The 12,650-nt window shown below is 43.2% G+C and overlaps 2 protein-coding genes across 2 annotated transcripts; one reads left to right on the top strand and one right to left on the bottom strand.

Moving 5' to 3' along the window:
• Positions 1 to 720: 720 nt before the first annotated feature.
• Positions 721 to 3,985, top strand: LOC124681335 (cytoplasmic tRNA 2-thiolation protein 1). Its single transcript, XM_047216269.1, has 10 exons — positions 721 to 973; positions 1,312 to 1,426; positions 1,860 to 2,002; positions 2,139 to 2,258; positions 2,332 to 2,444; positions 2,533 to 2,625; positions 2,733 to 2,773; positions 3,011 to 3,077; positions 3,233 to 3,344; positions 3,643 to 3,985. The coding sequence occupies exons 1-10, from the start codon at positions 869 to 871 to the stop codon at positions 3,817 to 3,819; spliced, it is 1,086 nt and encodes a 361-aa protein (XP_047072225.1). The 5' UTR covers positions 721 to 868; the 3' UTR covers positions 3,820 to 3,985.
• A 1,869-nt stretch (positions 3,986 to 5,854) lies between these two features.
• LOC124681334 lies at positions 5,855 to 7,761 on the bottom strand. Its single transcript, XM_047216268.1, has 2 exons — positions 6,538 to 7,761; positions 5,855 to 6,041 (listed from the first exon to the last, which is right to left on the bottom strand). The coding sequence occupies exons 1-2, from the start codon at positions 7,734 to 7,736 to the stop codon at positions 6,029 to 6,031; spliced, it is 1,212 nt and encodes a 403-aa protein (XP_047072224.1). The 5' UTR covers positions 7,737 to 7,761; the 3' UTR covers positions 5,855 to 6,028.
• Positions 7,762 to 12,650: the final 4,889 nt, after the last annotated feature.

Raw genomic sequence — 12,650 nt, 5'->3', positions numbered from 1 at the left:
GCTTAGCCAAGTAGAAAAATAGGCTCATGATGATTTGACCAACGATTACAAGGTCACCATCACCTCACCGAATGTCCACGCATAGAGTTCTACGAAACATGTTACACCATTTCAAAAAAAGATGCGCGTGGAAAAAAAAGGCGTGCATAGCCAGTGATGTTGCTAAGATCATACCACTAGCTAGCTACCTATAAGTACTCGGCTTGCAATGATCAGTACTAGGAACTACCTAGCTAGGAAGAGACTGAGACATCCAAGGGTGAAAATGGTATAAAAGTTACTTCAAAGTTCAAAGTGGCTGATTAGTTGTGAAAGGATGGCAAAAGAGCCACATCATGATTTCGTACATGATAAGGTGTGATGAGCAGCAAAATATTCCTTCCCTTTTCACCTTATGATAGGAAAAGTTTGCATGTGTCCGAAGAGTGAAAAAAGCTTCATGTTTTAATCATGAGCAGTGCAAGCCGTTACCATAACATGACCATACGCCTTTGCACCGTTAGCATCTTCCCATGTGCAGTATCTGTTCTTTATTTGCACGAGTGTTTAAAAAGCAAAGCTTTATTTTGGAGGCAACATTTTGAACAAAAAAGCCCAAAAAACACGTCAAATTGGTAGCCCACAAAAATTAGGGCGGTTTAGAGCCCGGCTCAGTATAGGCCTGCGAAATTTGGGCCAACCTTGACCCTGGCTTGCTGGCTCATCCTGTTCGTCCTGTCCCCCAGTCTCGCCGCCGAAATCCTCTCCGGCGTGGCCGAAGCAGCCTCAGCTCCTCCTCCTGCCGAAGCACGGCTACTCTACCCCGCAGCTGTCCTCCGCCGTACTCCCTACCATCCACCGGATTCGTGCGGGAATAAGACGCATCCAGATGCCCATGCAGTCAATCGCCGCTCCGGCAAGGGCAGGGAGCCGTCTCTGCGTGCGCTGCGGTGAGCGGAAGGCCGCGCTCAAGCGGCCCAAGACTCTAGAGCAGGTGAGCCCCGCCAGCTTTGCGCTTTCAGTACACCTTTTTTTTATGCTTCGAGTGTAGTTCCAGCCCACGGTTTAGTTGTAGCATATAGGAGCTTCATATCAGTTCATCGGATTGCTATAGTTCTGGGAAGTAGATACAGAAAAAAGATGTACCATTTGTGTATTCATGAGGATTTTGCGAAATTATTTGATGCTGTAAATTGTGACGTTTCACCAAAATCTGTGCGATTTCTGTATATGCTTATACTTCTTCTGTATCGCCTTCTTGTATTTAGCTGTCAAGTGTTTTCTTCTTTTCATCTGGTAGTTATTGAGGAGTCTTTGACATTTGCATTGTAGATATGCAGGGAATGTTTCTATATTGTCTTCGAGGACGAGATCCATCGAACAATTGTTGACAGCAATTTGTTTAAAGCCGGCGAGCGTGTGGCAATTGGAGCTTCTGGTGGAAAAGGTATTTGCACACTTGCACAAAACAATCAAGTAAAAAATGATTTTTATGCAATACATGTGCTTCCTACTCACTACTCATCGAATGTTAAACACCTTAGTAGTTAGTACCCACTTCTGTATATCACTTGCATGTCTAGTACGCTAGGTGCTATTGTCTCCTTGAGAGCCGTGCGTTTTGCAAAGTTTGTGTTATCAAAATGTTCGTTCAACATTCTCGGATCTGCAACATAGATAATGCTTTTAATTTAAGACAACCAATTTACAAATATAGTTGCTACTGTGGCTGTTTGAAAAATATGATAATCCAACTGGTAGTATTAAGCATTTATCGTATCTGTATAGCGCAAAGGTTTCATAAGCTTGGAATGCTTATTTCTTGGTTATCGAGCTCAGTCTTGTAGCAGATGATAACACTCTTTATTACTCTTATGCAGATTCGACTGTGCTTGCATACGTGTTATCAGAGTTAAACAAACGGCACAACTATGGCCTCGATTTGTTCCTTTTATCGATTGATGAGGGAATCACAGGCTACAGAGACGACTCTCTAGAAACTGTTAAAAGGAATGAGATCCAGGTTCCCCTCCTTACCTGATACACATAGTTCTGCTGCAAATATATGCTTCTTAATGTTTTTCTCTTGTACTATTTTGACATACATTTTTTTCATATTCATGTTTTACTGATTTAACCATACAATTCACTTATTGCAGTATGGTCTACCACTGAAAATAGTATCTTATAAGGATCTCTATGACTGGACAATGGATGATATTGTGAAAGCAATTGGCCTGAAAAACAATTGTACTTTCTGTGGTGTTTTTCGACGTCAGGTAGCTCTTACATACCCTTCTCATTAAGACAACTACATGCTCATTAATCAAGTGAACATTCCATTCTTATTAGGCACTAGACCGAGGTGCTGCTCTGTTGAAGGTTGATAAGATTGTAACTGGGCATAATGCAGATGACATTGCAGAGACTGTTTTGCTGAATATTTTACGTGGTGATATTGCGAGGTAAATGTTGGTTATACTAAATAAGGTATGGTATTGTATCTTTGTTTTATTTAATAATTTGTGTTGGTAATATGCTTTTATTTTATAGGTTAAGTAGGTGCACCTTCATAACTACTGGTGAAGATGGACCAATCCCTAGATGCAAGCCTTTCAAATACACCTACGAGAAGGAGATTGTTATATATCCTTTACACGAAATATTCCAATCAATTTTACGTTGTTATTAACTTATTATGATTTATCCATCAAACGTGTGCTGACGATATTTGATCCTTGACTGCATGACACGTATGCTTATTTCAAAAAGCTGGACTACTTCTCCACTGAATGTAATTCCTGGTCCATTTCTTATCAGTTGCTTGCTCTCTGTAATACAGTACCTAGAAGTTTCCAGTAATCTGCGCATTTAATAGTCAATACCATACACATTGTTATGGTTCTGCTAAGATTTTTTCCTCCAAACCTGGAGTGATGTATAGTATGAATCTACAGAATTTTTGTTGACCACTGTTTTCATCTTCTATCGAAATCTAATATGTTAATTGGTTCTATACCACTATATTCAGGTATCTATTCACCAAATGCATATCGTGGATTTGCTCGTGAATTCATTAAAGATTTGGAAAGAATGAGGTAAAATCTTATGCTGTCCAAAAGTAGGATTTTATATAATTTAAATTCTTCATCAGTTAGTGCATGCTAGGTTGCTTCCTCTGTTAATTTTTCTTGTTCATCACATGATGGATCTTGTTTCATTAGCTTGGCTCAGTACATTATCAATGACGCAGGCCTAGAGCTATACTGGACATCATAACCTCTGGCGAAAATTTCCGGATATCCACGACAACAAGAATGCCAGAGCAAGGAACATGTGAACGTTGTGGTTACATTTCTAGTCAGGTATTGTGATCACATCTACTGTGAAATTTGCCCCCTTCTAGATCCTATGTTAGCTCAAGATAACCAAAGAATGATTCATTTGCTAGGACATTTTAAGATAGGTTGGTTAATTGCTTATACAGTGAAAACTATTTTTCTTGAAATTATTCAAATAATACAGCACTAAAGCACAGTGAGCTAATGTAGGACATTTGTATCCAAGTATCTGACTGCATGAATTAGCCCTGATTTTGTTGCCTTTTAAACTTTTTCAACGCTTTTACTCACTGAATATTGGATGAAAATCCTGGCTGTGTAGAAACTATGCAAAGCTTGCGTCTTGCTGGAAGGATTGAATCGAGGCCTGCCGAAGCTAGGCATAGGGAGGACTGCTAAAAGCGGCGCTGGAGCTGATGGTAACGGTGAGCGCCAAGGCAAACGTCCAGAGAGGAATAGGTCGAGCCTGCATGGAAAGCACGGCAACTTGGACTTCTGAATATGTGTTGTACAATGGTCACCGAGGAAAACTTCCGTTGCTGGTGTTCTTTGTTTGTTCCCTATGATATGATGTACTTCTATAATCTACTCTGTTTCAGTTCATGCCCGTCGCTGCTTCTTAAGACGGGAATTGATCGAAATGAAATACATGTATCTAGCACTGCCGGGGAACTGTTAGTCAATCAAAATGTCTCAATTTGTTTCAAAAAAAAGTTGGCACGATTTGCACAAGATGTCTGGATCACTCACAAAATTTCAAATACAGAGATAGATTGATAAAGAAGGCAGACTTCTCTGGCCATACCTGCAAAGTGCTGCTGGCACACCAATGCTGCTGGAAAGGACTGACTGAAGAATGCTGCTTGAAAATGACTGACTGAACAAACCATTCCTGTGGGATCAGCCATCTCAGCTGATGTCTGTTGGTCCTCTTCGCCACCTACCTGTGGGAGCAGAGGAGCAGATGATGATCTGCCCGGATTGCCTGAAATCAAGAAGATGGCTGGAGCTGCGACCTGGGTGACCCCTATGTCGACAATGGAATGTTGAGGGGGAGCAACCTTCGAGACCCCACCCTCCTACTGTGATCTAGCTAGTGTTTGAGGCGCCCTGGGCTTTGTAAGAAGAAAGTTGCCTTTTATGCTTTTGTCATGACAAACTTGTGTTCTCGCTTGGCGACTATAAAACTTGGTCACAGGGTTTCATTGAGGAAATGGAACCGTGGGCAGGAGTCATGTTATCTAAAACAATCTCAATCCAGATTTGGTCTACACTTTTGAGAAATGAGAGACAGACGAATCAACCTGTGAACGCTCCATGTCCACTACTATTCAGAACAGATTTTGAATGGGGTACTATTATTTTAAGGGAATTTTTTTTTGTTTCTCGAATTGTGGATTGTATTTATACTTGTAAGTGTATGTTATATTAACCCTGTCAATTATTCGTAAATTACTTGTAAACTTATAAATTATTAAATCATGTATTGGTAGAGCATATTTAGTCTCCATGTTACAGCAGCAAACGAAAGCAAGGCAGCTCAGGCCATACACCGGTAAGAAACTAAGAACACAAGCACACAATGGTAACCTTTTATGTAGGTACACGAGCTCCTACGGCCGATGATAAAACCAGACGACCGTAAGAACATGCTACAAGTGTTGGGATGCCGTGAACATGATGTACCTTTTGATTTGGGGAGTTCCTTTTTTTTGCGGGCACGCGAACGGCGTGCCAAATCTTTATAGAAGGTAGCAAACAAAATACAAGAGACCAACGGCGGATGCGAACATCTATCCCTGGCCAACCCACGCACACCACCTAGCCTAGAAACCTACTCTCGCAGCATGCCTCTCCGCTCTCCTCCTCTCGCAGCCCACCAAAGGCTGAATTCCTCTAGCACCGAGTCTATAATCTGCTCCGTGGAAAGCTGCCTCTGTAGGTTCCCAAAGACCCTGTCGTTCCTTTGCTTCCAGAGAGTCCACGCAATCAGCAAAACTAGCGTGTCAAACTCTCTCCTGTCCTCCCTCCGAAGCCTCTTCCTCGCCTCCGTCCACCATCTCTCTAGATTGGTGTTCTCCTGTGGTTCCTGTAGCTGTGATCCCAGCCTTCTCTAGATTTGGGGAGTTCCAGTAACGCACTTTCCTTGCTGTCACCGTTTCTGCCTATTATGTTCCTGCTGCTTCCTGTCCTTCTCCCTATACTCACCGTTGGTGGCTCTTCACTGAATGATGAACATAAGTGACTGAAATCGGATCATATACACCTGGGAGCCACTTAACGCAGCAGTTTTCAGTTGATGATGATTCCCAACTTTTCTTGCAACCTCCTTTCATGATGGCATGTATACTAAAAGTTCACAGTTAAGTGCTGAAAAGCACAATAGCGATTATTTGCTAAAAAGAATTCCATTGCTGAAGCTAAAAACAAGCTTAGAGACTGTTACGACTTACTGAACAGAAAAAGAACCCCTTTCAAACTCGAAGGAAACTATTCCAACACTAGAGTCCCTTTCCATTACATGTCCTTTTTCCATTACATGTTTTAAATAAAAAGTGAAGATAGCACTAACAGGTCGAAACCAGGTCTAGGCAGTAATGCAACATTGAACTGCACTACAAGACTTGAGATTCAATGCTCCTCCGTGAAGTCGGGTGCCCTTTGCCACTAACACAGATACCACAGAACTCATAATGCATCCTTGTACTTCAGCTGACATTTCTATTTGGAATTGAAATAAGAAAAAAATAAAGAATCAGGAAAAAGTGTTATCCGGCATCTGAACATAGTCAAAGACAAAATAGAAGGTACCACAGTAATTGAATATTATGTGGTCATCAAAAGCCAAAATGATACACAAGTTCTAGCTTATAGATTAGACGACATAATGTTCGGAACTGCATAAATAATTTATCCATCAATATGTTGCTTAATAGAATTCTTCAGATAACATATGGAACCAATAACCATATACACATTTCACAGTTATACCGAACGATCAATGGTACATGGGATGAAAAAGTAACAAAAGTAATGGATGTAGGATGATCAGTGCAGCCTATGATATAAAACATTTTATCAAAACCACAAGTTTCAATCACGAATAAGCATACATGAAGCAAATGGGCAGCAATCAGCAAAGCTAGCTTTAATAGAATTCAGTAATATCATCATACTAGTTCAGAGATCACCGAAATTAAGAAAGCTAAAGGCAAACCTTGCAAGATGATCACGCTTGAGCGCAGGGAAGATGGGAGGCCATGTCATCATAAAAGGATGGATCTGCTCTAGAGTTTGATCCTCTTGCGTCACCTCATGCACTTTACGCAGCACCCTGCGCCTAGTATCGTAGCAGAGTGCACATTGTCCCAACTTGAGGAAAACAAACTCGGCAAAATCCCCCGTCTTGGTTGTTTGGAAAAGAGTAGCAGGCTCGCCATCAGCCGTCCAACCTGTCATCCCCAAAGTAGCAAACATCTCGGGCAAGCCAACGACATCAAGAAGCTGCCACCAGTCCCCAATGTGGAGCCAGATACAAAGCTCGAGGTCCTTATCAAGATGGATAAGAAAAAATCCTGAATCATAGGCCGCCGACAGCATCATATCTTTGCAATCGTACCGCTCCATTTCTTCCGGGAGCGGAATCGTGGAGAAGCTTGAGGTTTTCACATCCAGCGCGACGATGCTGGTAGAGTGCTCCAGATATATCTTGGTGCCAACCAGCAGAGGTCTCGAATCCGACTTTGGAGAAGGGAGCACCGCCGCGGCCGATGAATGGAAGCTCCACTGGCCGTCTTCGTGCAGCACGTATATGTGTGCCTTGTATTTGACGGAATACTCGCCCTTTCCTTTTATGAGGAACCCCATGGACAGCCATACATAGACGAGCCTGTTGCGGCCGCCTTGGTCTTGAACTTTCAGGATGAAGTGGGCGGCCGTGCACGCCGTGCCGTCGAGCTGGTCGTGCGGTGTCACCGGGAGGGCGGTGGCGCCTCGGTGAGGGCTCATCGGCCAGTGCACTTCGAACGCGTATCTATTGCCGCAGAGGCCGTTGACGATCATGGTGTCGTTCTGGAGGTCCTCGATGCACGCAAAGTCCTCGTTGTAGGCTTCTAAGCTGTAGCTCTCGGCCATGCGGACGGCGGCTGCGAGCTCCTGTGGCAGCTGATCAGGCGGCATGGGGACGAAGCGCGGGCGGAGCAGCCCGAGGCTGGTCGACCTCGTGGTGACGTAGAAGCCGAGGAGGCGGGGCGGGTGGCAGAGACGGAAACAACGGAGGAAGACGGGGTCGGAGGCGACAAAGAACCAGCGCTTGCAGACGAGGATGGCGCGGACGAGGCTAGTGGGGAGGTCGAGGCGGATCATGATCTCGAGGAGGAGGTCGTCGTCGTCGAGCACCATTGATACCGCGTCCATGGCCTGCGGAGGTGGCCGCGTCTTGCCGTCCGTAGGTGATGCGATTTGATCGACCCTGAAATTACGATCGAGGATGAATTAGAATCCATGGATACATGTCGAAATGAAACGGAGGAAAGACACTGAATCTTATTACCCTTCCATCGACCTGCCCGTCCTGTGAATGTGATAAGCTTTCATGAGCAAGGGGAGGAGACGGCGAGGAACGGAGGAAGCAGTTGCCGGCCGCGCTCCGCACTGATCAGAGACGTGCGACCCTGAAATTAGGGACCACAATTGCAAGAAAAAAATATCTAATGGCAGAAGTTTCTCTCAAACTGATCCACAATTAACGCCACGATCCTTATCCCTGGGAACGAGAGCAACTAACTCCATGTAGATAGCGTTCTGTTGAGGGCATAGGGAAGGAATCGTTCAGCGTCCTGTGATAATTGGTAGGACAACATTTCATAAATTCAAAGTAAACCATCACAAAACGCTGGCATACTTGGGCTTAGTTCTTCCACCACCAAACAAAAGGTCACAACACTTACACTGGTTGACACGTAGAATGCACCAGTTATCATTCATGAAGCGATTATAAAATTTTCAAATTCCCAATACAAATAGGATCGTTCAGCATTACAGTTTCCACCAACAGAGCCCATTTCAATACACTGTATACTAACAGCATGAGTAGACAACTACAACTAACAGTCCTACGAGCCAAAATGGATTTCCCTGTACACATAGAGAATAGAAGACTAAGGAACATGAAAAGAGATCTATTTTCTTGTGTTCACAATATATTCAGAGGATCAAAAGGAGCGTCAAAGGTGCCAAAAACTGGTTCGATATTTCCAATCAATTTGTCTTCTATCAACAAAGCTCAATAACCAAGTTCGGCGTGACAAATCTGTGGAACAAACTAACAACATTAGAAAAATATTTGCAGCGCATTCCACTTGGAAATCATCTATACTTTGAATATTGCAAATCCCTAGGCTCAGTTGTTACTACAATACTTCACTACGATACTTTTTCATTTAATGATTACCGATTAACTGGCGGTAAAACGATGAATCAAGTATCTTAGATTAGTCATAGTGGGAAGTAACATAGTGTAGTAACATGCACATGTTACTACTCTATGTTACTACCTTCAGGCTAGCCATAGTGCTAGTATCATAGGTAGTATCATGCATCCTAGACCCACAAAAATGATGATGTGGCATCTAATTAATGAGGAGAGATAGAATTAGAGTAACATAGGTAGATACTGTATCATAGCGCACGTTACGAGAAAAGCAAATACCAAATAGATCTTGTACATAGATTTACATTGGGATTCTACAAAATAATAAATTTACAAGTTTATGATACTACACTATAATACCACCCACTATAGAGATAGTATCATAGACAAGTATCATATGCATGATACTAGTATATGATACTATGCACCATAGTGGTTAGTAACATCAAAATAGTATCATAGATATCTTCATTAATTAGCTTATAGACTCATTGTATCTTGGAAAGTGTGATGTTATAGTAACTAGCTATGTTACTCTATCCTCCTCTCTTCTCATTAACTCACTGCCACATAAGCAAATTTGGTGAGTTGGACACTTAGTTACTAGTGAAGTTACTCCCACTATGAATAGTCAACTCTCGATCTCAAAGTATACCATGTGTTCTGTACTAACTAACACTCATCCGATGGTGCTCACCAGTGATCGACCAAAATAAAACAAAACATTGTAGGATAAACAACTGGATTCAAACGCTTATGCCCAGCCGAGAGAGCTGTCAAGCACGCACACTCCTTCTGAAACGTGCTCGTTTCAGTGCCTCAAGTTTTTCAGCATCTAATCTCAGCTCAATTTTGCCTTGCTGTAATGTTCAGATACGATACGCCGTTTAGGACCCTTGAAATTCCACTACGACGTAAACATTGGATACTGCCTTCTGAATTTGAACACCAACTGAGGTCAGAACGCGGCCCACGAACAGACGGTTAGTTAAATGGCTTATCGGAAGATGCCCTGTTTACCTGCATCAACTCCTAGCCTATCCACTGGAAGCCCCCGGGTACAACCTTAGGGGATAGAAATAGGCATAGTAGAAAAAAAATCTTTCCTGATGAACAGGGTGGAAATTAAAAAATCAAACACCTCTTTTTTTTTGTTGATAACTAGACCTCATAACTTTTTGAAGTTAGTCAGTTACCCTAAACCCTAAGATGGACTATCAGCACTTTCTAGCCTTTTTTTACACATCATAGCACCAAGCACTAATATGTACAGAATAATAGAAAACCATTTAGTGCAAGAAATTTTCAGTCTGATTATCTGATATTAAGCAAAGCGTACTACTAGTGTCTATCCTTATTGTCTCACTTAGTTAGAGCACCAAAGCGTACTACTAGCATTCTAATCAGGTTTATAGGTCCTACCCGTATCCCTAGATTATCATCTTGGCCAACGTAATATGAGACAGATATTATAAAAGACATCATTAGAGACTTCATTATAACATCTGAACTTGAGGGCGTCGACATGGTGGCGACGGCGATGGCCTGAGGTTGAGGCAGTGGTGGCGGCGGAGCTTTCCATCAGCACAACGCTAGACCTAGATCGTTAGGTGGTGTCGGTGTGGTGTGCGGCAACGTGGTCGAACCTAGTACTGCGTGCCGTCAGCGCTCACCTCTCTTTATAGAGCTGGCGACAGGGCCCGCCAACCATAATGGATTGGGTGCCCCCGATCAGGGTGCAGGTCACAAGGGGCCCGGTGGGCCATTGGGCCCACATGGGAAAGAGACCAATCTAACATTCTCCCCCTTGATCTCAACTTTACTTTTAACTTTTAACTTTTACTTTACTCGTTTCATTTTGGATCAATATATAGGGCATGTTTCATCGTCACAGCTCTATTGCTGATAGAATCACACAACCGCAATACACTTCTCTATTTTGAAACAATTTTTTTTACTTTTGGGCCTATTATGATCCAGGATAGGTAAGACTTCCCCTTAAACCCTTGCCAGCTACGTGTTCTTTGAACAGACTGGGTGGTAAGCCTTTCGTTAGCGGATCCGCAAGCATATATTTTGTCCTTATATGCTCGAGACTTATAGTTTGATTATGGACCTTGTGTTTCACAACATAATACTTTACCTCAACTTGTTTTGTAGCATTACTCGACTTGTTGTTGTGAGGATAAAATACTGCGAGCTGATTGTCGCATGATACGTCTCAAACGTATCTATAATTTCTTATGTTCCATGCTACTTTTATGTTCATACTCACATGTTTTATACACATTATATGTCATATTTATGCATTTTCCGGCACTAACCTATTGACGAGATTCCGAAGAGCCAGTTGCTGTTTTCTGCTGTTTTTGGTTTCAGAAATCCTAGTAAGGAAATATTCTCGGAATTGGACGAAATCAACGCCCAGGGGGCTATTTTTACACGAAGCTTCCAGAAGACCGGAGGACTTACGAAGTGGGGCCACGAGGCGCTGCCACAACAGGGCGGCGCGGGCCAGGTGCTGGCCGCGCGGCCCTAGCGTGTGGGGTCCTCGTGTGGCCCCCTGACCTGCCCTTCCGCCTACATATAGTCTTCGTCGCGAAACCCCCAGTACCGAGAGCCACGATACGGAAAACCTTCCAGAGACGCCGCCGCCGCCAATCCCATCTCGGGGGATTCAGGAGATCGCCTCCGCACCCCGCCGGAGAGGGGAATCATCCCCCGCAGGTCTCTTCATCGCCATGATCGCCTCCGGATCGATGTGTGAGTAATCCACCCCCGGACTATGGGTCCATAGCAGTAGCTAGATGGTTGTCTTCTCCTCATTGTGCTATCATGTTAGATCTTGTGAGCTGCCTATCATGATCAAGATCATCTATTTGTAATCCTTCATGTTGTGTTTGTTGGGATCCGATGAATATTGAATACTATGTCAAGTTGATTATCAATCTATCATATATGTTATTTATGTTCTTGCATGCTCTCCGTTGCTAGTAGAGGCTCGGCCAAGTTGATACTTGTGACTCCAAGTGGGAGTATTTATGCTCGATAGTGGGTTCATGCCTCCATTAAATGCAGGACAAGTGATGAGAAAGTTCTAAGGTTGTGGATGTGCTGTTGCTACTAGGGATAAAACATCGATGCTTTGTCTAAGAATATTTGTGTTGATTACATTACGCATCATACTTAATGCAATTGTTTGTTGTTTACAACTTAATACTGGAGGGGGTTCGGATGATAACCTGAAGGTGGACTTTTTAGGCATAGATGCATGTCTGGATAGCGGTCTATGTACTTTGTCGTAATGCCCTGATTAAATCTCATAGTACTCATCATGATATATGTATGTGCATTGTTATGTCTTCTTTATTTGTCAATTGCCCAACCGTAATTTGTTCACCCAACATCCGTTATCTTATGGGAGAGACACCACTAGTGAACTGTGGACCCCGGTCCTATTCTTTACATCCGAAATACAATCTGCTGCAATTGTTCTTTCATTGTTCTTTGCAAACAAACATCATCATCCACACTATACATCTAATCCTTTGTTACAGCAAGCCGGTGAGATTGACAACCTCACTCGTTACGTTGGGGCAAAGTTCCGTGATTGTGTTGTGCGGGTTCCACGTTGGCGCCGGAATCCACGGTGTTGCGCCGCACTACACTCCGCCGCCATCAACCTTCAACGTGCTTCTTGACTCCTCACTGGTTCGATTAAACCTTGGTTTCTTACCGAGGGAAACTTGCTATCGTGCGCATCACACCTTCCTCTTGGGGTTTCCAACGGACGTGTCTACTACACGCATCAAGCAAATTTACGGCGCCGTTGCCGGGGAGATCAAGACACGCTGTAAGGGGAGTCTCCACTTCCAATCTCTTTACTTTGTTTTTGTCTT

Source organism: Lolium rigidum, unplaced genomic scaffold (assembly GCF_022539505.1).
Source record: "Lolium rigidum isolate FL_2022 unplaced genomic scaffold, APGP_CSIRO_Lrig_0.1 contig_39395_1, whole genome shotgun sequence".
Lineage (NCBI taxonomy): Eukaryota > Viridiplantae > Streptophyta > Magnoliopsida > Poales > Poaceae > Lolium > Lolium rigidum.
Note: the sequence above shows the minus strand (reverse complement) of the source record. Positions and strands in the feature narration are given on the sequence as shown.

Coding starts and splice junctions, on each gene's coding strand:
- LOC124681335 (XM_047216269.1), top strand. CDS start 869: ATGCCCATGCAGTCAATCGCCGCTCCGGCAAGGGCAGGGAGCCGTCTC. Junction 1,427..1,859: donor TGGAGCTTCTGGTGGAAAAG/GTATTTGCACAC, acceptor ACTCTTATGCAG/ATTCGACTGTGCTTGCATAC. Junction 3,345..3,642: donor GTGGTTACATTTCTAGTCAG/GTATTGTGATCA, acceptor CTGGCTGTGTAG/AAACTATGCAAAGCTTGCGT.
- LOC124681334 (XM_047216268.1), bottom strand. CDS start 7,736: ATGGACGCGGTATCAATGGTGCTCGACGACGACGACCTCCTCCTCGAG.